Raw genomic sequence first — 24,744 nt, forward strand, 5'->3', positions numbered from 1 at the left:
AACATAAGGGTTTATAAAATACTACATGGCAAAAAGATTTCATAGATTTCATAGACATTAGCGCTGGAAGGGACCTCGGAAGATCATTGAGTCCAGCCCCCCGCCCAAAGGGCAGGACGTCAGCTGGGGTCATAGGATCCCAGCAAGATAAGCATCCAGTTTCATCTTGAAGGTGTTCAATGAAGGCGCTTGAACAACCTCCGGCGGCAGGCTGTTCCAGACCTTGGGGGCTCGGACAGTAAAGAAATTCTTCCTTATGTCCAGCCTGAAACGATCTTGTAGTAGTTTGTGACCATTCGTCCTCGTCATCCCTTGGGGCGCTCTGGTGAACAAACGTTCCCCCAGATACTGGTGATCACCCCTGATAAACTTGTAGGTGGCCATCAGATCACCCCTGAGCCTGCGCTTTTCCAGGCTAAAGAGCCCCAGGGCTCTCAGCCTGTTGTCATAAGGTCTGTTTTTTCTGACCTCTGATCATGTGCATGGCTTTTATCTGGGCTCTCTCAAGCTTCTCCACATGCTTTTGAATTGCAGAGCCCAAAACTGGACGCAGTACTCTAGCAGTACTCTAGCTTTTTTACCACTCCATTATCTCAATCCACTCAAAATCCTTTAAAATTATTTCCCTGTCCTTACTGTTCATAGATTTCATAGACATTAGGGCTGGAAGGGACCTCGGAAGATTATCAAGTCCAGCCCCCTGCCCAAAGGGCAGGAAGTCAGCTGGGGTCATAGGATCCCAGCAAGATAAGTATCCAGTTTGCTCTTGAAGGTGTTCAATGTAGGCGCTTGAACCACCTCCGGTGGCAGGCTGTTCCAGACCTTGGAGGCTCGGACAGTAAAGAAATTCTTCCTTATATCCAGCCTGAAACGGTCTTGTAGTAATTTATGACCGTTCGACCTAGTCATCATCCCTTGGGGCGCTCTGGTGAACAAACGTTCCCCCAGATACTGGTGGTCACCCCTGATAAACTTATAGGTGGCCATCAGATCACCCCTGAGCCTGCGCTTTTCCAGGCTAAAGAGCCCCAGGGCTCTCAGCCTGTCATCGTAGGGTCTGCTTCCCTGACCTCTGATCATGCGCGTGGCTCTTCTCTGGACTCTCTCAAGCTTCTCCACATCCTTTTTGAATTGTGGAGCCCACAATAACTGGACACAGTACTCCAGCTGCGGCCTCACCAAGGCCAAGTACAAGGGGAGAATGATGTCCCGGGATTTGCTTGAGAAGCATCTATGGATGCAAGCCAGCGTTTTGGTCGCTTTACTAGCCGCAGCATCGCATTGCAGGCTAATGTTCATCTTGTGGTTAATGATGACCCCCAAGTCTCTTTCTTCCATAGTAATAGTTCCCCATGATACCAGTGGTAATAAATTGGACCAACTCTCCAGTACCACTGTACCCTTTGTCATCTATGTCCCTCCCACATCCAACGAAAGTCCATACCTCTCACATTTTTCCTGGACCATCATCACCACATCATCACCCCAACACTACCGTAAGTGGTAATGAAGACAGATAATAACAAAAGGTGGCAGGTAAGGGTATTTACTGCTGTCTATATTGGGAAGGTAGTAGAAAATAAAGTGGCATATGACTGCAAATAGCTATTCAATCATGCACACTGACTTTCTTCACGTCTTCTATTAGCTGTTCCTGGTAACATAGCTCCTATTTCATAACCCTGACTGTTTTTAACTCCAGCTAAAAACACTGGGCATTTATACACTTGCTCGGGGGGGGGAGGGGGCTGCTTTAATTAGAGTGGCTCCGAGCGTCATTCTAATTAAAGTGCCTAGAGCATCTTTTGTATCAGCATCCATGAACTTCGAAATGGCAAGAGGGGACATTTTATCTAAAGCTCATTGAATGAGTCCCCATTGGACTTTTTTAAGCCCAAGGACTCTGATACACAAGACATGGAAGGCTGTTGGACCACAGAAACTGTCATGCTCCAACACACTGGAATTACAGAGTCAGAGCAGCCTCCCAGTTCGTGTATAGACACCCATTAACTCTAACATGGAAATAGTGTTCACTGAAGCACTGGATGCACTGTCAAGATACTCAAGAAAGCACCAATTCTGTTTTATGAATCTGAAAGAGATGTATATTTAATTCATATGATTACAAGACCAATGAAACAACATATTTTGATTATTTTGCCCAGTTCGTTGTGTTTTAATATAAAATATGATATAGCAAACGAATGCACATTCCAATATACATTGTTTTGCTCCAATCTTACAAAGAATAATATAGCCCTAGGCCCCTAGCTTATTACTAAAGCTTCTAGTTTCTCCTTAAATTGATAAGATATGCATTGTTATATGTGATGATGTACCACATCACCTGCACCTTCTTTTCAAAATCTTGGATCCACCCATGGGAGTACACAATTCTCTACAGCAGGCTTGTCCAACATACGGCCTGTGGGCCACCATGTGGCCCGCCAAGCCGTTTTCTGTGGCCTGAGGTCCCTTGCTCAGGACAGGCAGGTGGGGGAGGGGAGGGGAGCTGTTCACCCCCACGGGGCCAGGCTCGTGTGATCTCCCACGTCACATGAGTTGGGTCTCGCCGCTGCCCCGAGGGCCGAGCGGCGAGGGACTGCCCTGGCTGTTCCTGACAGGACAGGCTGAGGACAGCGCCCGCTTTTACTTGTCTCCGTCTTGGCCCCTTGCCCCCGGTGTCCCGCCTGCCTCCCAGGACCCGCCGGACTTGGCGACTGTGGGGCGAGAATGGGGCATAGCGCCCAGCACAGGCAGTTGGCAGGGCAGCCCCGGGAACCTCTGCAGGGCCAGGCAGTGAGAGCCGGTGTCTGCCGGCCCCCGCGCTGTGGGCTTGCAGCACTGAGGCCACCGGGGCTGCGTGTGGGGACAGCCAGGCACCATGGTGAGCAGGGCCGTGTGGGCGAGTGAGCAAGGGGTTGCGGTGCAGCGGCCATCTTGCTCCGGCGCACCTCAGGCAGCACTGGCTTGTGGGGCTGCGCTGCTCAGGGGCAGCCTGTGGTGGGGAGGGGGGATTGTTGCTCCCTGAGGCTGGGCCGGGTGCTGCTCTCCTGCCGCAGCGGCTGCCTGTGCCCTCCCGGGGGCCATTTGCCTTCACTGCAGGAAAATGCGGAGAAGCGGAGTGGCCCACATTCCCCCAAGGCCTTCCCCCGCCAGGAGCCACCCTGGGCAGACCAGGCCTGAGACCCTGCCAGGCTTGGAACTGGCTTCACTCCTGCAGTTCCGCCGTCCCCCATCTCACGCGTTGGCTGGGCCGCAGCCACGCGTGCCCAAGCACTGCCAAGACTTTGGGCAGTGGTGTTGTTGGTGTGGGCAAGACCTAGGGAAGCAGTGGCATAGGTGGCCCCTTGGCCTGCATGAGAGCACTGGCTACATCGGTTTGGTCACATATTTTAAATATGTGTCAAATATCTTCTAGGGCTGCCTTCAAATGGTGGTTATAGTAGGCAGAAGGGAGGCCCCAGCTTTTGGGATGGCTGGTCCAGGACATCATTTGCTGTAGTTTGTCATGGGCTGAGCACAGGTGAGGGTTTATGCCAGCTTTGCCTTATTTCAGGCTTGTCCAACATACGGCCTGCAGGGTGATAAAATATGAATATGGCTCGCCGGTCCACTGGGTGATAAAAAGTTCATGATCCGGCCCCACATTCAAAAAGGTTGGACACCCCTGCTGTACAGCAACAAACAGAAATGCTACCTTACACATGAGAACTTTGGGAACATTTAAGGAAATGACCAATTGCTGACAACAGGCCTCAGCCACAGGTGAATATTAACCAGCTTGAACACAGTCAACTCCAAAGGTAATCCCAAGTGTATTCTATGCCATTCTATATAGCACAGCTGAAGCAGTTAGAGCACCAACATCAAGTAAAGGGTAGCTTTCATAATGTTGACAAGGCTAATAGCACTATCTTTCAAAAGCAAGCTTCCTTTTCCTCTGTGTCAATTCCAGCACTGAATACAGTAACAGAATAGTCTTGGCAGCTTAAGGATTTGGATTTCAAGCTTTGGAATTTAACTTACATTCAGAAGTGGTATCTTGATTGGCTTCCTAACAAAGAAAAAAATAGAAACTGTAATGGGTCCCAAATATTAAGTGGTCATGACCTTATTTGAAGGGGCAAAAGAGAAAATGTAATTTTTAAGAGAAGATCAGAGGAAAATGGGCAAAAAAGCAGCCAGAATCTTTAATCTGTGTGTGTATCTAGAAGGGTCGCAACTGAGGCCCATGGGAAATACCAATTTCTTGTCTTTTTTTTCTTGAAGATTCACAGACCTCAAAATATATTTTAAACTGTCCTCTAGTTAAATAGATAAAATTTTAAGATGAAGAGCTTTAGCAACTTAAAGTAATTTAATCTGCAGGAAGCAAGTAACATTTTATAAAGTAAATACAGGACAAAAAACACTTATTGGAGACATTTATAAAGAGAGTGCTTTAAACAGGTTGTTTCTAGAGAAACAGCCTACATTCACAACTGCACATGGATATGGGGCCATCATGAATATAAGTATGGGGAATATATGAGACTTAAGTTCAATGCAATCCATGTTTTTCAAGTATGCTGAGGCATGTCAGTAAGGATAGCAGATTACCATCCCATCTGAAATTTAATGCAACACTTTATATTACTGACAGTGCAATAACAATATGATTTGAGACATCAGCCAAACAATTCTCTTATATGCTGAAACGAATGAACTGGCTCAGAGGGAAGAATGGAATCTCCTGAATTAGAATCATATGTAGAATTGTATGGAACCACAAAGCCGCGCTCATCTGCAGGGAATCAGGACTCTTCTATAGCAGTCATGGCCAAACTGTATAGCTCAGGGTATAGCTCTTGAGGGTAGCTGTTAAGAAGAAAATGTGTATTTGGTCATGAGTCAAAACCATGTTCCTTGAACCACACCATAAAATAAAACTGGAATACTTGAAATAGCCCTGGTGTCAAAGGGAAACTGAAGGAAAAGCCACCTACCATCTCCCTCTTCCTGCTTCCCCTGAAACTTCAGAAACAGCCCTAGCCCTGGTGCAATCTTTATAATCCTTTTTACCATGGTGATTCAGGGGAAAAAGTTCTTAATTTCTTCCTAGACTCTATACATAGAAGATCAGCTGGCTCTGCTTTGAAGTAGAAGAGTTTGAAGCGAAATGCATGATTTTTTTGAGCTTGACACCATTTTCAAGTACTTTAAGTTGGCACTATGGCTAGGGCATGTAGGGGTTTGGTTTTCAAAGGCCAATACACATAATTACAAGGATGCTGATGCTTCCATTTCTATCACTTCTCCTTTTCTCGTCCCCACATATGCCCTGCTTGCATTCCTCTTTCAACTCCTAATACCAATGTTGGTGGAAACAAAGATATAAGAGGCAGCATAAGAGGCTCTATGCCTACTAGGATATCCTGTATGCCTAGGGCATCCCTGGCAGGGATCTTACAAGTTTTTTCTGCTCCCTTTGCAAATCAGGCCAAAGAACATGCCTCAAGGTACCAATTGTTACCTCATAACAGTTTTAAACAATGTGATTGGGCCACAAACTCAAAAGGCTAGACATAGCTTAGCTAGGAGATATGTTGTGTGATATCTGTTCCCTTCCTCACAATTTGATCCAGAGTAAAATTTAAAATAAAAACACCCAACCACCACAAAGAGGAAATAGTGTCAAGACAACTGGAATACACACTATCACAATGCTATGAAAATCATCCCTTCCACTTGAAATGAATAATCAATATCAGAAGCAACTTAATATTACATATACAGAATCAGAGTGAGATGCATGCCAAAGTTCAGTAACTGAACACAGGGGCTAGGGACAGAAGTTATACATATAACAGCAGGCTCAGGCAAAGGAAAGGGAGGGAGGAAGATTAAAATCCCCATCTTCCCTCTCTCCCACCGGCATGGGACTCCAGTCAAGGTCTGTGCAGCAGGTGGCATGGCCAGAGCCAGCCCAGGTCTTGCCTCAGGTGAACAGGGATTAACCTCCCACCTCCCCTCTCTCCCACTGGCACAATGATCCGAGCCAGGGTTTGCCAGACTTTCTACCCCACTGGCCGCTCATGCAGCAGGAGGCAGGGTCAGAGCCAGTGCAGGCAATGTCTCAGGCGAATGGGGAGGGGGGGGGAGGCAGAGGCATGGAAGGGGATTAAACTCCCCTTTCTTCCACCAGCACATGGACCCCCTGCCAGGGTCTGCCTGGCCTGTTGCCCTGCTGGCCCCCTAGTGTGGCAGGGGCCTGGCCAAAGCTGGCCCAAGCATCATCCAACGGGAAGGAAGGGCTCTCTCTAGCACCCCCACCCTCCCTCCCACCAGCTTTGAGGCTGAGCCACTGCAGGCATGTGGCTGCATTTCCAGAATCAAAAGGAAATGTCTATTCACTTGCAAATCAGTTCAGTTTATGCAGGTTAGATTAGCCTGCAAAGATTGAATCAATTCAGGCTTGGACTTTTTGAATGTTTGTACTTAGCCAAGAGGTTTTCTTTTGTTTTCACATTCCACTGGTGTAAACCAGAATTAAATCCACCATCACTGAAGTTATATCAGAAGCAGCTTTATCCAAAGAAAGTTTTGACCCTGAATAATCTTTGTTTTTAAATTGTTTCTTGATAAGATGCTTAAACCTAGTAATGTTGCCTTGAATCTTACTATTGACATTAAACAACATGCCACAGCGTGAATAGTAAAGGAATAGGGAAAAAATATTAAAGAACTATACATCTGAAAAAACAATTAAAAAAACTGGAAACCTCATAAATTGTATTTGGTTCCCAGTAAATCCTCAAAATGCATGTAACTATTATTTTTAATTCTTCCCTGGCTTTTATAATTATTTTCTAATATTTTAAGAAAAAAACCTAATTATTTAAGGATTAAGAGAGTCTTTGTTCTACTACATTTTTGGGATAATTTATTCAGTATAGTTTGGGTTTAGCTTAAGATGGAAAATGTTAATATAAAATCTTCCTCCAAAGCTGTGGAGCCTGTTTTAAGGTCTCAAGTTTCTGAGGTTAGTGCTAATGGTGCTACACAAGACTTGTATTTTTGTATTGGAATGGAAGCTTTGGGTTCAAAAGCCACATTGCCAATAAACCAAAATTTACTACCCAGGAGGATGGGCAATGCACACGGGGAAAAAAAAAAAGAAGAACTTGTTACAAGTTCAACTACTGAGGTAAGTAATAGTACAACTGAAGAGGGGGATTTATTAGTGCTGTATGTCATAACCCAAAGTTGTGATTTTTGTTTTGTGTGCGCTTTGGCACTGCTAAATTATTTTCCCGCTAAATTGCAGCTTCTTTGCACAGTGGAGTTTTCTGCTGCAGAAGAGAACCCCGGTGCAACGGAGAATTTCCCGCCAATTTGTAGCTTTCTTTGCATGGTGCATTTCTTTTGCATGTAAGAAATGCTCAGTGCAAAGAGTTCTTGCCATTTGTATGAGAATTCGAGCCACATTATTGGCTAGTTCTAAAATATGCACACGTGGCAGCTAGCAATTGGCTTGCTAGCCGTATAAAGAGCTTGGGTGGTTTCCGCCCAAGTTGGAGAGAAATCGGAGTGAGAGAGAAACCTTCGCCTTGCGTGAAGATCTCTAAGCGCTGCGGATCCTTATGGACCCAACGTATTTCTTAAAAGGCAACAGGGGCCTGACCAGCCTCTGGCCTCTCCCCATCGCCGATAGATTCCTAGACGTATCCCTTCCTGCACGAGAAACAGACGAACCCACGGAGCTTCAACAACTCCGTGGGAGAGAGCGAACTTGTCGTAGTCCTCTAACGAGGATTTAAGCGGAGCTGTACCTGGAAAACTGTCCAGCCTACACCACGACCACCTTTGGTGTAAGTAAACAATCTTTAAATCAACCATTACGCGTCCGTGACTAATTCTAGCTCGCCATCTGTTTTCTCCGACCTCGCGTGCCCGGGCTCCTGGCCACGGCCCGCGTGCACAAAAGGGCCCGGATCGCTCCCGGCCCGCACACTGTACATTTCACTGGGCACTGTACAGAGCAAAGTAAAGTATTTGGGGTAATTCATCTTCTAGTTTCCTCACAAATTATGATGCGATGGCTTTAATGTAGTGGGTAGCAAAGAGTGACTGCACTTCTCCCATGCAGTTGCTGTATACTTTACATAGATCGAAATTGCACTTGACCCCTCAGCCCTGCAGCAAAGGGTGCATGACATTAATTCAGCTACATTACCCATCATAATCCTTTTCATACAGTTCCATCACACTTTTCATATAGGTGCATCACACTAGTAGACAATAAACATGTCTACCATCTAAGAGTCATGCTTAGTGCAAAGCACTCTCTCAAAGAGCTGAACTTCTTTGTTAGTAAATTTTACCTCATCTGAGCCGGGGAAGGAAGATTCTTATTTGACTAGCTACTGACATGTGTCTTCTGACTGTTCTTGGCTGATTAATATATATGGTTTATTACTTTTAACTTAAGAACTACAGTAATTTCTTGGGCTGCTTGAATTACAAATATAGTCCTTCACAGGGACCAAGAACAACTGATTGCAGTACAGCACAAAACAACACATTTATTGACAACTGGAGCAGTTCTTTCCCTACAATGATAGTCTACTTGCTGAATTCACAGAGCAAGAAAGTCATACATTTAAATACACAGTGTTGCTGAATGAGTTAGGTGACAACAAATATGTATTACTTTGCAATCTGAAATATAAAGATATAACCTAAACCTTTGGGATAAGTGTTGTGCCCATATTTTAAAATTATATGGTTGAGCACTGGCCTGTACAACTTTGATTCAGCCCCCCTTTGCATATGAAACAAACTGTAGCAAAACACAGTTTCTTTTTTTTCTTTTAAAATGCATTCCCTCTCCTTCCCCAACCATTTCTGATTTTGTCTCTCCCTCTTTATTCCCTATAGATAAGTATAAGTAAGCTAAGATGTAGGATAAGCTTTAACGTTTTATTTTAGGTAGTAAGTTTTATTTTTCTCTCCCCTCTGCCAATAAGTGCCCTGCTATTTTGATATAGATATCCATTGTTTTATAAATTATAATTATTATGTTTGTATTGATTTTTTACTGCTTTTATATTTTGTGATTACTCTTTTAGGCCTATTTATGTAAGTTAGCATAAGTCATGTCAAGTTTCCATCTTGTAATGTCAAGCCTCCATCTTATCCCCATGCCTGGTTGTGTAACCCATGACTCATACTACCCCTCCTATGTAACTTGGTTCCTGAATGAATGGGGATGAATGAGGGTGCTTGAGAGACAATGGCAGTACGTCTAAAAATAGCTCTCTCTGAATGACCAAACTATCCACACCAATACCTGGACCAACGACCCAGCACTTGGAACCACCCTCAGCATTCAAGAAACAAAAGATGAGGCAACCCACCATTGTGCCAAGGCTGCACATGCTCAGTAAGAACACCTGGAGCCCTCTGGAACAGGACTGACCTTGCCTGGACAGGCCCTCCCATAGGAGATCAGAGGAAGTCTGCCCCATACAAAAGGGTAGTGAAGACTGACTCTTTGGGATGCCCTCTCCATCTGGACCAGCACCATGCCACACCACCTATCCACCCAGAGGCCCTGCTGGTGACCCCCCTCTGGACAACACCTGCTGGACAAGGACCCCTTTCCAGCCTGGATAGGTAGCTATCACTCCCTACCCCCTCTTCAACCAAGGACTTGGACTCTGTTTCTCTTCCCTACCTGGACTCCAGCCCTTCCACTAAGTCTCTTTCTCCTGTTGCCATTGTTAGTGTGTGTGTGTGTGTGTGTGTGTGTGTGCGGGAACCAATAACTTCATGGGGCTATGTAGTGTGTTGTCTGTTTAATAAACCTGTTATTCTGAAACCTCAAGTTGGGTTTTTGTCTATTTCCTGACTGTTTCCTCCTTGCCACCACTCATCTGCCCCCCCAGTCTCTAAGCTGTCAGCCTGTTTCCAACCCCAAGCTTTCAGGTTTCTGCCTCTCTCTCTTTCCTGGCTGTCTCCTCCTTGTCACCACTTATCTGCTCCTCCCTTCCCCCCCAATATCTCAGCTGTCTGCCTCAGTTTCCAGCCCCAGCCTACCTTAAGTAACCCCAAGCCTCAGTTCCTCAGACAGCTTCTCTCTAGTCTACCAATTCTAATCCCAGTTCTGGCAACTTTCACTCCTTATACTTTAACTCTCTCTCTCTCACCTTAACCTTCCCCCAAGTATCCCAGGTACCCCAAGCACACACATACTTACCGTACCATCCAAGTTAGGAACTTACCTATGTGTGTGTATGTGTGTGCGTGCATGTGATTGTGTGCATGATATATGAATCGTACTGAGTGTGAAGGTATGGACAATTAATTTTTGTTTAACTTTTGGGGTGTATAGTGTATGTGCTTGAATTGATGATAGACATTCATGTGCCTAGGCTGGTATGGATGTCTATGTGCTTGAGTTGGCAGTGTGTGTGTATGCACCTAATTGATTTGTGTGTTTGTATATGTGCAATTGTGTCACACCCTCCTGTCTAACAGCGCAATATTGAGATCCTGAGAGTTGGCCTGACCCCAAAGGGCAACAAAACCAAAAGGAAAAACAAACAAACAAATATACAAACAAATCTGATAAACAATGTTTCATCCATCTGGGTGCCAAATGAGTCAGGTATCTCATAAAAAAATAACTTATTCAAAGATAGCATCATAATGAACATGTGCAAGAGGTATACGACATTAATTACAGCTTTCCTTACCTTGAGAGTGCTTGATTTTGCAACCTTAATAATGTACTCTTAACATAAGTCTTTTTTTTTTTCCATTTATATAAGAGAAGACAGCAGCACATTAAGAAATATCATGCTTGTGGTATAGGAATAACAAATGCTACCCTGGGGAGAAACTTCTGAGTAATGTATACAATGCCTTGACTTGTCAACAGCATCCTAATACACTTGCAATCAGGCACAAGACCAGACCAATACATTTCAAGGCAACAAGTACCCAAGCCAGCGAAACAGACATAACCATAATAAAAATGCTGCTTGCTACTCTGGGCTGCATGGCATCAATGGTTCTAATATACAGTGATTCCAGGACCACATCATTAATCACAGGGTGGAAATAGTAGTATCTTTACAAAGAATCTTTATTGCATTGGCAGTAAAGCAGTTGTTTGGTACTTCTCTGAACCCCCCATAAAATTGTACACACTGATAGAACAAAGTGTTGATTTTGCCCCATCTGTGAACTCTTTTAGTGGGATTGTAAAATGCCAAGAACAGCTTGTCTAAAAGCAGATGGATTAGCATAAACTCAGCAGTTGGTTAATGCTTTAATTCCCTTTGTTAATTGGGTTCTTTGACCTCAGCAAAAAGATTTATCAAAATAAGTCAACCACCACATCCTTCCCTGTCTTAGCTCTACCATGTTCTCACAGAAGATAGATGGATAATCTTCCTTCATGCTCTAAGACAGGTAACTGGAGGCACTAATCTTAGGCTACTAGAACAATAGACTGAAGAAGCAGTAAGCCTGGCCACTCCAGCACATGATTTTAAATCGCACTGAATCCTTTTCCTAAGTTTTTTTATTATTCCCTATCCCGCAGAAATTTTTTGTGGACAACAATCCCTAAAACACATCAGTAATCTAGGAATACACCAGCTGCTGGTAAAACTACAATTCAGGTTTAACGAAAATGTATTAGAAATCATAGCAAAAACAGCCTTGAAAGGATTAAGCTTGTAAATTTACTGTTATGTTAAAATCAACTGGTTTGTTTCTTCTCACACTGAGACAAGATTAAAGTGTGCAACTTGTAAATTCTTTTCTTTAACTTAAAACATCAGAGAATGAGCAGCTAAGTATTCAAAGTTTGAAATACCTCACACTTACAAATCCAAGTTTTACATAGACCAACACAAGAGAAGGTAAGTATATAGGTATTTTGGATAAAAATAATATTTCTTTTCTAAATCCATTTCTCTCTCACTTCTATTTTAGCACCATTTAACCTATTGACTACTTGCAAAGCATCATTTATTTTGTAAAATTACTTCAAAAGGGAACCCCAATATTGAAATAATTGTCAGGAAATCTTTCAGATTCACCCTCTACAAGCTGCATATTTCCACATCAAAGGGTTTGGGGGGTGGGGGTGGGGAGGGTTGAGATGTACAAAACCTTAATTTTAGAGTGCAAACTGCTTTTTCATGTACAAATCAAAATAAGGCAGGAACCTAAATAACCAAAATGTTATAGGAAGATTATAACTATCATAACTTTTGAGGTCAAGTTGTACCCTTTCAAAAATCTGTCCTGAAATTTTCACTACATGTAGCATATGACAGATGCTTACTGCACTAGCTAGGATAAATAAAACCGAGTGACAGTTTCCTTGCACAATTTCATAACATAACATTTCTGGACAGAGAACTCATCAAACAAATTATAAAATAGAAGCATCCTACCAGGTCTTCTGTTTTGTGGTTATTCAGCAAATCAGACAAAAAATCATCATGGAGGCTCTCTCTCCGAATCAATGTAAATTCACGCAGAAAAACAGCTCCTTGGTTTTGGTCTCCACAAACCTAGAAAGTTAAGACAGTAATGCTAAGTACAGACAGCTAAATAGGCCAAGGATGAATCAATTCAATCTTCGTAGGTTAGTCTGTTCACTGATAAAGCAAGTAAACAGACATGCACTTTTTATTCTGCAAACGCAGGCACATGCCTGCAGTGGACCAGGCCAGAAGCTGGGGGGTGCTACTGCATGCTTCCCTGTTCAGCTGGAAGAGACAGCTAGCTCACCCACCCTGACAGGTCAGGGTTTGCAGGGGAGGTGCAAAGCATCCTGGGATGGTGGGGTACTGTAAGTTAACTTGAATGTGGAGGGGATCTGGGACAGAAGTTTAATAAACTGATTTAACCTAAATCAGTTAAGTCTGACACTATAACCATTTAGGTTTATCTTAAACCAGTTTCGGTCAATCTTAAAGCAGTTTATGTACACTGAACTGCTGTTGTGTTACAGATTTGGACTGGTTTCTGATGACTTATACCAGTTTATGTGTAATTTCTGTCTTTAGCCTATGAGAAGCAATTTGTCAACACTACTGTTGGCACCATATCCAAGGGAATGAAGCAACCTGATGAACTAACGTGTCTGTTAATGGCTTTTTGTCTCTCAGATTATTAGATTAATTACAATTCCAACCAGTGTTCCTATTACCATAAGTGGAGGCCTAACTTTAAAAAAAATGGACTTATAGTTTGCTCAGATGCCCAATAATAAAAAAACCTCTGCTTTTGTAATTGGTTGGCAATTTGCTTCTGAAAAAGATATAGTGCACTATTAAAATCACCTTGTGGGCAGTGTTACAATTCCTACAAAACATTATGAAATTTTGATATCTGTCCCATGTATCTACAAGATCCAGTGGGACCCTTTTAAAGTTGTGATGGAAAATCTGAGAGCTGGGAAGGATGCATATACAGTGCTGGTGGTTACCAAGACTGAGATTGCATCTTAATTGAATTTAATGTATGTGGTACATTAGTAGGTATGGAAACAAACAATACATATGTATTGCAGATAGTTTGAAATTTAGTTTAGAGCTAATTATGAATTAGGACTTTTCAAGCCTAGTTAAAGCTGTAAACTGTTTGGGGTACAGATTCTTCTAAGTGTCTACAAAGCACCAATCACAATGCCTTAGATTCTATTATTAGCAACCATCAATGTATTATGCTCTTTTCTGTAGTTATCCACAACAACAAAAAATAAGATTTTTTTAAAATTGCAAGCACATATTAAATGCAACACTAGATCACATGTTCCATCTCCCCTTCCACCTCCCCACTTTCTCATACACAAAAGAGAGGCCTTCCAACTGAAACCAGTCAGAAGAAATTTTACCACCAAGGGAAGTTATTAAGCTGGAGGAAGTTATTAAACAAGTGAAAATAGGGAATTTATTATCAATTGAAATTAACAGCTTTTTCAATCTCCTACTCTTTTGCAAACAGTTTTAAACACAGCTCATTTTGGTAAAAAGGAGCTTCTCTACATAGGTTTTAAATAAACAGGTTCAAGCCCTTGCACAAATAAAAGCATATAATAGATCTCAGACCTCTAATACAGTGGCTACTATCCAACAATCATTATTGAGGAACTGTTAACATATCTGAGATAGCACAGCAGAGGAAGATAAAACAATATCTCACATCAGTGTATGGTAACTGCTGCTTTTTTAAATGATGACTTGTATGCACATATATATGCATAGTATATATGCATCCTGTGTACAGGACCTCCACCTGACGCAGGAGGTACATGGTCCCACTAGGGGGAATGCCTTGCTGGACCTGGTATTGGCAACGGTGGATGACATGGTAGGAGACCTACAGATTGGTGGTCACCTGGGGGACAGTGATCACTAAATAATAGAATTCACCATAAGACGTTGAGTGGGTAAGGTAACTAGTAGGGTGAAAGTGCTAGACTTTAGGAAAGCTGATTTCAATGAACTCAGGCGTTTAGTCAAGGATGCACTGCAGAGTAACAGTTTTGAGGAGATGGGAGCCCAGGAAGGGTGGCTGTGCCTTAAGGAAATGATCCTTTGGGCACAGAGGAAGACGATCCCGATGCGGGGAAAAAGGGGGAAAGGGGCCAAGAGGCTTCCTTGGCTGACCAGAGAAATGCAGAGCAGTCTACGGGCTAATAGGGGGGCATATAAAAAGTGGAAACAGGGAGAGATTACCAAAGAGGAGTATACAGGCCAAAGCTACCATGGAGCTGAGGATGGCATCCCAAGTTAAGGATAACAAAAAATTGTTTTTTAGATATATAGGGAGTAAAAGGAAGGCCCAGGGTGGAATAGGACCCCTACTAAATGGGCATAAGCAATTGGTGACGGGCAGGGGGGACAAGGCTGAACTCCTCAATGAGTTCTTTGCCTCAGTGTTCCTAAGCGAGGGGCAAGACAAGGCTCTCACTGGGATTGTAGAGAGGCAGCAGCAGGGCGCCAGACTACCAAGCGTAGACCCTGAGATGGTGCAGAGGCAATTGGAGGAACTGGATGCGTTTAAGTTGGCAGGCCCGGATGAGCTCCATCCGAGGGTACTGAAGGCACTGGCTGACGTCATTGCACAGCCACTGGTGGGAATATTTGAACACTCGTGGCGCACGGGCCAGGTCCCAGAGGACTGGAAAAGGGCCAATGTGGTCCCCATTTCAAGAAGGAGAGGAAGGAGGACCCAGGCAACTATAGGCCAGTCAGTCTCACCTCCATCCTAGGCAAAGTCTTTGAAACAAATCAAGGCTCACATTTGCGAGAGCCCGGCAGGAAAAATTATGCTGAGGGGAAACCAGCACGGGTTCGTAGCAGGTAGATCATGCCTGACTAATCTAGTCTCTTTTTATGACCAGGTTACAAAACACCTGGATGAAGGAGTAGGGGTCGATGTCATTTAATTAGACTTCAGGAAGGCCTTTGATATGGTATCCCACCCCATACTGGTGAACAAGTGAAGAGGCTGTGACTTGGATGACTACATGGTCCAGTGGGTGGCGAATTGGCTAGAGGGTCGTACCCAGAGAGTCGTAGTGGATGGGTCGGTATTGACCTGGAAGGGTGTGGGCAGTGGGGTCCCGCAGGGCTCGGTCCTTGGACCGATACTCTACAATGTCTTCATCAGCGACATGGACGAGGGAGTCAAATGTACTCTGTCCAAGTTTGCGGATGACACAAAACTGTGGGGAGAAGTGGACACACCAGAGGGCAGGGAACAACTACAAGCAGACCTGGACAGGTGGGACATATGGGTGGAAAACAACAGAATGCAATTCAACAAGGAGAAATGCAAAGTGCTGCACCTAGGGAGGAAAAATGTCCAGCATACCTACTGCCTAGGAAATGACCTGCTTGGAGGCACGGAAGCAGAAAGGGATCTTGGAGTCCTAGTGGACTCCAAGATGAACATGAGTCATCAGTGTGATGAAGTCATCAGAAAAGCTAATGGCACTTTATCGTGCATCAGCAGATGCATGACAAACAGATCCAAGGAGGTGATATTTCCCCTCTATTGGTCGCTGGTCAGACCGCAGTTGGAATACTGAGTGCAATTTTGGGCACTGCACTTCAAGAGGGATGTGGATAACCTGGAGAGGGTCCAGAGAAGGGCCACTCATATGGTTAAGGGCTTGCAGGCCAAGCCCTATGAGGAGAGACTAGGGCACCTGGACCTCTTCAGCCTCTGCAAGAGAAGGTTGAGAGGCGACCTTGTGGCTGCCTATAAGTTCATCATGGGGGCACAGAAGGGAATTGGTGAGGCTTTACTCACCAAGGCGCCCCTGGGGGTTATAAGAAATAATGGCCACAAGCTAGCAGAGAGCAGATTTAGACTAGACATTAGGAAGAACTTCTTCACAGTTAGAGTGGCCAAGGTTTGGAATGGGCTCCCAAGGGAGGTGGTGCTCTCCCCTACCCTGGGGGCTTCAAGAGGAGGTTAGATAGGCATCTAGAAGGGGTCATCTAAACCCAGCACTCTTTCCTGCCTATGCCGGGGGTCGGACTCGATGATCTATTGAGGTCCCTTCCGACCCTAACATCTATCATCTATGAATCTATATGGAGTACAAGGTCCTGTAATAGCGCATGTTAGTGAGTTTTTGCTGAGCAAAACCGCTATGAATGGAGAAGCATTACATAGTGGAGCCTTTTTACTACACCTGTCCATTATCAATGTTGCATATAAGAAAAAACTTTCCTCATAAGTGTTACCTAGCCTGATTATAAAAGGCTAAAAGTATTGTCTGGGAACACCATGGATTTGAAATGCACTGATTCCAGTAGGAAAATGAAAGATAAATGCCCTAGTTCTTAGCAGCTAAACTGCTCTGTAAGATGGGGGAGGCATTGTTCCCTGTCTGGTAAGCAGTAAGAACAGAGCTATTTGAAAGTTAGTATAACTCCTGTGCTTGAACTATTGTACTGGGTTTGGAAGAAGATGTGCTAATTAGTAAAGGAAGTGAGTGGGAAATGTCTTCATATGAAAAGGGTTATTGGAAAAACCTGGGTGTCTGCACAGAATAGCTTGATTTATATGCTTAAAGTGCTTAAAGAAAACAGAGTCACTTTGGCTTTGCATCTGGTGAGAGAACACAGGATATCCAAGTCTTCCAACTACTTTAAATGCTTCTGTTGTAAAATTAAAATGTTCGTGCAAATTCCATTTAGTGTATAAAAAAAACCCAACAATTTTACCAGTGTTGGGTTTTAAAATTTGTGTCTAGCTTCTCATATTGGTTAACACTGACTAACACACCCATTTGTATTACTGATGTATTATTGTAGAGGCTGTTAACCAGGGGTGTATGCGTACCCGCCAGGGGAACTTAAAAACTTAGACTGGCCACAGGAAAGCGGCACGGAGAACCAGAGAGGCAGCCCCAGCATGTATGGCCTGCAGAGAGGCACCACTGCCCTCGCCCCCACCTCAGCCCTGCTCCTGGGAGCAGGTACAGAGACACACTGTCCCCCTATTCTTGATCTGCACCCCTTAGCCCCTTACCTCTCCCCCACCCCGCCCCTTCCTCCCCACATACACTTACATGCTGGTGTGTGTGTGTGCGTGTCTATCCCCTGCCTGCCCAGCCACAGCAGACATATGGTGTCGCGTGGCTTTTGGGGCAGTGGGGTGCAGAGTCCAGCCTGCAGCAGCAGCTGCCTCCACCTCCACCGGGACCTCCACCGGGAAGTATTCAGCAGCAGGTACTCCTCCCCATCCCCCCCCGCCGTACCTCCTGCATGAACTGCTCTCGTGGTTTTATCCTGTACTCTGCCCTAGCTGTGCAGTGCCTGCCCCAGCCCCCATTCCCTCCCTCACCATGGAGGCCTTGATCCTTAAAATCAAGAAAAATATATGAAGGGGTACATGAGCTGAAACTTTGAGGCAGAAGGGGTACATTTGTTAAAAAATGTTGAAAACCCCTGTACTATTGTATCATGGCAATGTTGGATCCAGCAGAGATAGCATATTTTCAAAAATTAAAACATTTTTTCCCTAGCATACATTTTTTATAGCAAAAGAGTATGGATTAGAGAACATTCTGTCATTAAAAAATGCCTCCAAAGTAGTCTATCACATACGGGAAACTTTATCACATGGGTAGCAGCTGCAATTCAGTTATAAAAGGTAAATTACTTTAGCTATGGAAAGTAGGATCACTTCATTAAGACCACCTGTGGATCAATTCATATTTCAGGTCCAATTTGAGGAACCAAGATACAAAAGTTTGATAGGAGTTACTTCCTATGGGGATTCACCATTTTTGTGTATGCCATATTCAGATTCTGAAGAAATTCAGTTCTAATTTTTAAAGCAATTACTTTATAGTCTTCATAGTTGCAAATGTAACTTTATAAATATGAACAAAACATAATATAATCTTATGTTTACAAATCTAGAGGCAACTGAAATAAAGGCCCTTTAAAATATGAAATTTCTTGCCTTCTGTGATATAGCACAAATTATGCTTGTCACTCAAATGGGTTTGGGGCAGACGATACACAGCCTGCAAGTGGGAGCAGGTCCAATCAGGTGGTCATATGTTTGGTAGGAGGCTGCCCGATTGGTGGAGAGGGCTGGGAGCCTGGGTATAAGGCTAGGCCCCAGTGCAGAGTGAGCAGTTGCTAAAGATGGCTAAAAGCACAACATCATCCAGCTGCCTGCTCCCAGAACATTTTGGAGGTACAGGACAGGAACTATGGGGTTGGTGGAGGTTCCTGGTCCTGGGGCATTACCTAAAGCTATGCCCTGCTGGGGAGGATGGTGTGGTGGGGCTGCTTATAGCATTTCCTGGAAGCTGCCCTGCCACACCTGTGCCTCCCTACTGCCACACCTGTGCCTCCCTAGTGAAGGGTGAGTATGTGGCACCAGAAAACATCAGCCTCCGCTGCCTTGTGAATGACCCTGTGGAGGGAAAGGCTAAGGGAGCGTACCCTAACAGGAAAGCATAGGGCCAAGGCCTACTGTGTGGAGCCTAAGGTGGGGTCCAGGCCATAAGAGGGCCTGAGACAGGGCCCAGATCCACTAAGTGGTGCCTGAGGCTCACGAAGGAGCCAGGTGTTGAGGCTCTGGAGGCATGGGATTGACAGCCCCAGAAGGAGTGGTGTGTTGAGACTCCAAAGGGAGGTGGGGGTCAGGGTGTGGGATGAGGTCCCAGTGTGGGGGACCAAGAGAGTCGAGAGCAGGGCAAGGAGCCTGAGAGAAAGTGAGAGGCTAGGAGCCCAGAATTGGTCTGAATTGAGGCCCCAGTGTGTGTGGTATGATTGAGAGCCCCAGTGTGGGGGCACAGGGATTTCTAGACTGGGTGAGGCCAAGCCTAGGCCAGGTGAGGCCAAGTGATGGCCCAGCTAAGGGGCCAGGGTGTAATGATGTATATGGATGCCAGCTGCGAGGCATGGGACACAGTATAAGGAAAGGTTTAGAGCCATGTATAGGCCCTTAACATCAGGGCAATTAAACAGGCAACCTCCCACTTGGAAACAACATAATGATACATCAAAACATGGCAGGCAAGGCAGGCTTGCCTTGCACGAGTGGGCGGGCCAACATCTAGACTGGCCCCAGTATGGCCCACTTGTTACACCTTCACTAATCAGATGTCAAGTCTAAAGCCTAAACCTGTCACATCAGCATTAACTCCGTCACTGCTCATAACCATAGCGGATAGGATTGGAAGGAAGTAGAAGCTATAGGTTGTTACGTAAGAAACACAGAAGGAACCAAGGAGGAGGAGGGAAAAAAGCAGAAATGGAAAAAAGGAAAGAAAGTGAATGGAGAATGAGAAAATAACAAAGAGAAACAAAAGAGAAACAAAAGACAAAAAAAGCAGTAATCCCCACATTGAGAATAATTTGAGAAAATACTTTTTTTTCTGGGTGCATCCCCACAAGTGTGTACATGTGTTTCCCTGGGGACAACTGGTGGCAGCAGCAGATATTTGTGCCCCTGCTAGCTGTCCCTGGGGAATGCCCCTGCACACATGCTCTGACATGTGGCATATTGCCCCAGATGGGGTAGGGAAGGCTGGGGCCAGCATCTGGCCTAGCTCCAACAGTCCTACCTGGGTTCCTGAGGCTGCAGCAGCGGTGATCTGGGCATATGGAGCCTGGATGGCCAGGCTCTGGTTTCATACTGTGCATGCTGGTGCCACATGCGTCTCACTGCTTTTTTTTCCCTCCACACTGTTTTTAGATACTGGGATTTCCTAGTATCTAATTTTGCCATCGTGCTGCAAATATGCAGCACAGCAAACTAATTCATGTGCACCATGTGTGTTTTGCTGTGCCTCAAAAGCCTCTGAGGCACTGCAAAGTGCACGTTCCCGCTTGTGGGGATGTGGCCTAAGAGTATATAGTTAAAAGGGTTATTCTCCCTTTGGATCCATATGGAAACTTCCCTTTGATATAGAGTTCTTCTCTGAACAGCAAGTAATCTTAATTTATAAAGCACATGCACTCCAAGCACAAATAGAATTTAGTCCGCCTCACAAATCTTGAAACTTCTGCTCCACCTCTTTAAAGACAGAACCAGGGCATGAATTTAGGATGCAAATTAAAGAAAGACATTTTCTTCCTACTTCCCAGTTTCCCCCCGAAATCTCAGGTGTGCATGCAACAATGGATCTGTTTCAATTTAATCTGTGCAATTTAGACTAACCTGCAAAGACTGAATCGATTCAGCCTTGAGTTTTTTGACTATCTGTACCTAGCCTGGAACTCCATTGGCTAATCCCCCTTTACACTCCACCACATAGCAGGAGGCTGACTCCTGACCTGAACGCTGACCTGAACAGCATCAGAACCTTGATGGATGTGCAAGTGATTTATCTAAAAGTGGATTCAACTGCATCCAATTTAGTTGCACCCACTGTCTAGAGGGGTGGTACACATGACTGAATGAATATATATTACATTAGGTACCTCATAGTGCCACTGGATGGTGCTTACACGTTATGATGTTTTCTACAGAGTAGATTAATGTACTTTGAATTTTGGGTGGCGCTATTTTAGACAGAAAATATACCTATTGAATTTTCATTTAGCTTGAATTACTTAGCTGTAATTTAAATACTCCAAAAGCATAAATATTTACCCTTAAATAAATGAATATTAAAAGCCTAAATATTTACGATTTAAATAGTTAGCTTTAATAGCTTAGCTTTAATTTAGCTGTGATCAATAATATACATGTATATATGTATACAAAGTAAATTAATACTTTCCTCTCTGTAAAGAATAAAATTTATTTGCTTGCTATTCTAAGCCTGGTTTCCCTGGTGGGGGAGGGAAGAGGGCGGGAAGATGGCCATTCTGTTATCGTTTATGGTCAAGGAACTACTTAATTTCACAATGGTAGCAATTACCAAGTTGATTGCTAATTGCTCTTATCTGCTAACCTTCCAGTTTCTATCCATTTGCTTGTGAAACTTAAAGGCTATGTGGGCATTATTATTCTGGCTGTAACAGCCTGTATTTCTAGTTATCATAAGGGTAAAATTATTGCAGGTTAGCATAAGGGGAAATTTAACAGGGCATAAGAGAATCTTTGTTTGGAGGATTTGAATTTGTAGAACTTGCCATAATTCCTGGCAAAGAACTAGCAGTTTCAGTACATGCCACACTCCAGTTTAAGCTTGGCCTTGAAGTATACCAACCCCCACCCAGGGTGAATTGCTTGGAGGAGGAGAGGGAAATCTAGAACAATGGATTCCTTTGCATTCCCTTCATGCAAAGAATGATCATGGCCAGCTTCTTGCACTGTCACCCACATATGTGCACAGGGGCATTGCAAGGATCCTGCCTTACAGACAGTATATCCAGCACGCCCACAAGTATGGAGTGAGTTCATGAGCCTAAATTTATCCTGAGTTTCACTGCATGAAACCACATTCTCCAGTCCCTCCCATAGCTGTAAGTCAGCAGCAATTCTATGGGCACCAGTAGATGCAGGACCGGTGCCATCAGGACTACACTGCTGTGGGGAGCCCTTACCGACAACAAGGGTGAATTCAGCAGCTTTTAGGTACTAGGAGATGGCACAAGAGACATAAACAGTGGGACATTCTCCCATATAACAATCTGAATGCTTTCCAGGTGCTGCAATCCATCAGACACCTATTCTGGTTGTCAGCAGCACAAATGCTGGGCAACTGTCCCTCTGTGGGACCATCATGCAATCCCAGGGTCCTACAGACAAGATGAGCAGGCAAATGCAGGTGTGCCTGAGGGGCACAGCTGTACCAATCATGTCCAGAGATACAGACAGCAGCAGGGGAGTTCTGCAGAGAATATCATGGAATTTCCCCCAACCACATCAGGAGACTCGCTCAGTTCTTGGGTAGAAACTATCTCATACCTGGGTCACTGAGCCTGACCTGGCTCCTCTTCTCTTATTGTTCTATTTTCCTTTGAAGACTGTCTTTTTGTTCTATGTGTGTACAGCACCTGGCACAACCCCATGGCTGGGACTGCTACAGGATAAATACTGATCATATCTGAGCTGGACACTGGCATAAAAGGGACTGAGGAATGGGAAAGGGTTTTAATGAACACTTTCAAATAAGTGAGAGCTTTTCTTTAGTTGAAATTTTCGTGACTTTGTTTTTTCCCCCAAGTTTTTCATTTTTCTTCCTCTTCCCTCCCCTGCTGGTGTCTGTGAAAATGTGTACATCTTGGAAGAGCAAATTACATTTTTATTGTGTGTCTGTGTATTTGAAAGCATGTGAATGGAGAGTGAGTCTGTATGTGTGCTTTTGACTTCCTGAGACGGGCATCTCAGTAATGACAAGTGAGAAAGATTTGATGGCTCATGATCCTCTCATTTCTCTGGCCTGAGAGAGACGCAACATAGCATAGTTCATTCCAGACCAGGGCACAGAGACTCAAGTGTATAGCTTTAGGACTGTCCAGGATCCCACTGCTGAAATCTTTGCTCAACTGGCTACTTGAATTTTCAAGCTGGCAAATATCCAGGTGATAATTGATCACTTTGCATTTCCAGCAAAACCAGCAGAACCTGTTTTATCTATTTAACCTCACTTGCACCCATTCCACTACAAGGAAGCACAGACATAAGAAATTACAGGCTCTGGAGCTACACCTGGTGGAAGAACTACATAACTCAATGCAGATAGACCCTAACATGATAGATGTTACAAAACCAGTCACAGAACCTCGTTTAACTACATCTAGTACAGCTAAACTACTTCAACCGAGCTTTAGTTATTTCATAGATTTCATAGTCATTAGGGCTGGAAGGGACCTCAAAAGATCGATCCAGCCCCCTGCCCCAGGGGCAGGAAGTCAACTGGGGTCATAGGATCCCAGCAAGATAAACATCCATATTTCTCTTGAAGGCGTTCAAAGTAGGTGCTTGAACCACCTCTGATGGCAGGCTAGTCCAGACCTCGGGGGCTCGGACAGTAAAGTAGTTCTTCCTTACGTCCACCCTGAAACAGTCTTGGAGAAGTTTATAACCATCTGACCTTGTCATTCCTTGGGGCACTCTGGTGAACAAACATTCCCCCAGATCCTGGTGAACATCCCTGATAAACTTATAGGTAGCCATCAGATCACTCCTGAGCCTGCGCTTTTCCAGGCTGAAGAGTCCCATAGCACTCAGCCTGTTGTCATAAGGTCTGTTTTTTCTGACCTCTGATCATGTGCATGGCTTTTATCTGGGCTCTCTCAAGCTTCTCCACATGCTTTTGAATTGCAGAGCCCAAAACTGGACGCAGTACTCTAGCTGCAACTTCACCAAGGCCGAGTACAATGGGAGAATGACGTCCTGGGATTTCCTTGAGAAGCATCTATAGATGCAAGCCAGTGTTTTGCTTGCTTTACTAGCTGCAGCATCACATTGAAGGCTCATGTTCATCTTGTAGTCAATCATGACCCCCAAGTCCCTTTTGTCCTTAGTGCTAGCCAGCGTAGCACTGCCAAGTTTATAAGCATGCTGCAGGTTTTTCCTCCCAAGGTGGAGAACCTTGCATTTTTCAGTGTTAAACACTATCAGGTTCTCGTCCGCCCATTTCCTGAGCCTGTCAAGGTCAGTCTGGATTGTACAAAACCCACAGATTTTTTTTTTTTTTTTACTTATTTTAAAATGCATTTCCCTCCCCTTCCCCAACCATTTCTGACTTTTTCTCTCCCTCTCTATTCCCTATAGATAAGTATAAGTGAGCTCAGACTTAGGATAAGCTTTAACATTTTTATTTTGTTAGCAAGTTTTTGGTTTTGGATATCCACTGTTTTATATTGTATTGTTATTAGGTTTGTATTGATTCTTACTGTTGTATATTGTATTACTATCATTTTCGTATTGATTTTTATTGTTTCATATGGATATTGTATGGTTTAGGCTTGTGCTTGTAAGTGAACCAAAGTCATGTCAAGTTTCCATTTTATATGACAAGCCTCCATCTTGTGTCCTCTGCCTGGGCATCCCCTGTGTTGCAACTGTATGAGTCATGTACCCCTCCCATGTAAATTGGTTCCCGGATGAATGAGAATGATTGGGAATGACTGAAATACAATGGTAGCAGGCTTCTACTGAATGGCCTGTAATGACCAGGCCATCACCTTACATTGATTCATCCAGGAACCACAGACCTAACCCAGGAACAGAGACAAGAACCCAGCGTTTGAAAGACAAAAGGCCCTGCAGAACCAGCAACTCTACCAT

General features: G+C 44.2%; 1 protein-coding gene across 2 annotated transcripts in view; it reads right to left on the minus strand.

Moving 5' to 3' along the window:
• Window positions 1–24,744, minus strand: part of LOC102561753 (ADAMTS-like protein 1) — a 744,302-nt gene that overhangs the window by 524,169 nt on the left and 195,389 nt on the right. For both annotated transcript variants that reach the window (XM_019483696.2, XM_059724687.1), the window contains exon 3: window positions 12,462–12,581. In XM_019483696.2, coding sequence (XP_019339241.2) covers window positions 12,462–12,581 — 120 coding nt within the window. The remainder of the gene's footprint in view (window positions 1–12,461; window positions 12,582–24,744) is intronic.

Source organism: Alligator mississippiensis, chromosome 3, assembly GCF_030867095.1.
Source record: "Alligator mississippiensis isolate rAllMis1 chromosome 3, rAllMis1, whole genome shotgun sequence".
NCBI lineage: Eukaryota > Metazoa > Chordata > Crocodylia > Alligatoridae > Alligator > Alligator mississippiensis.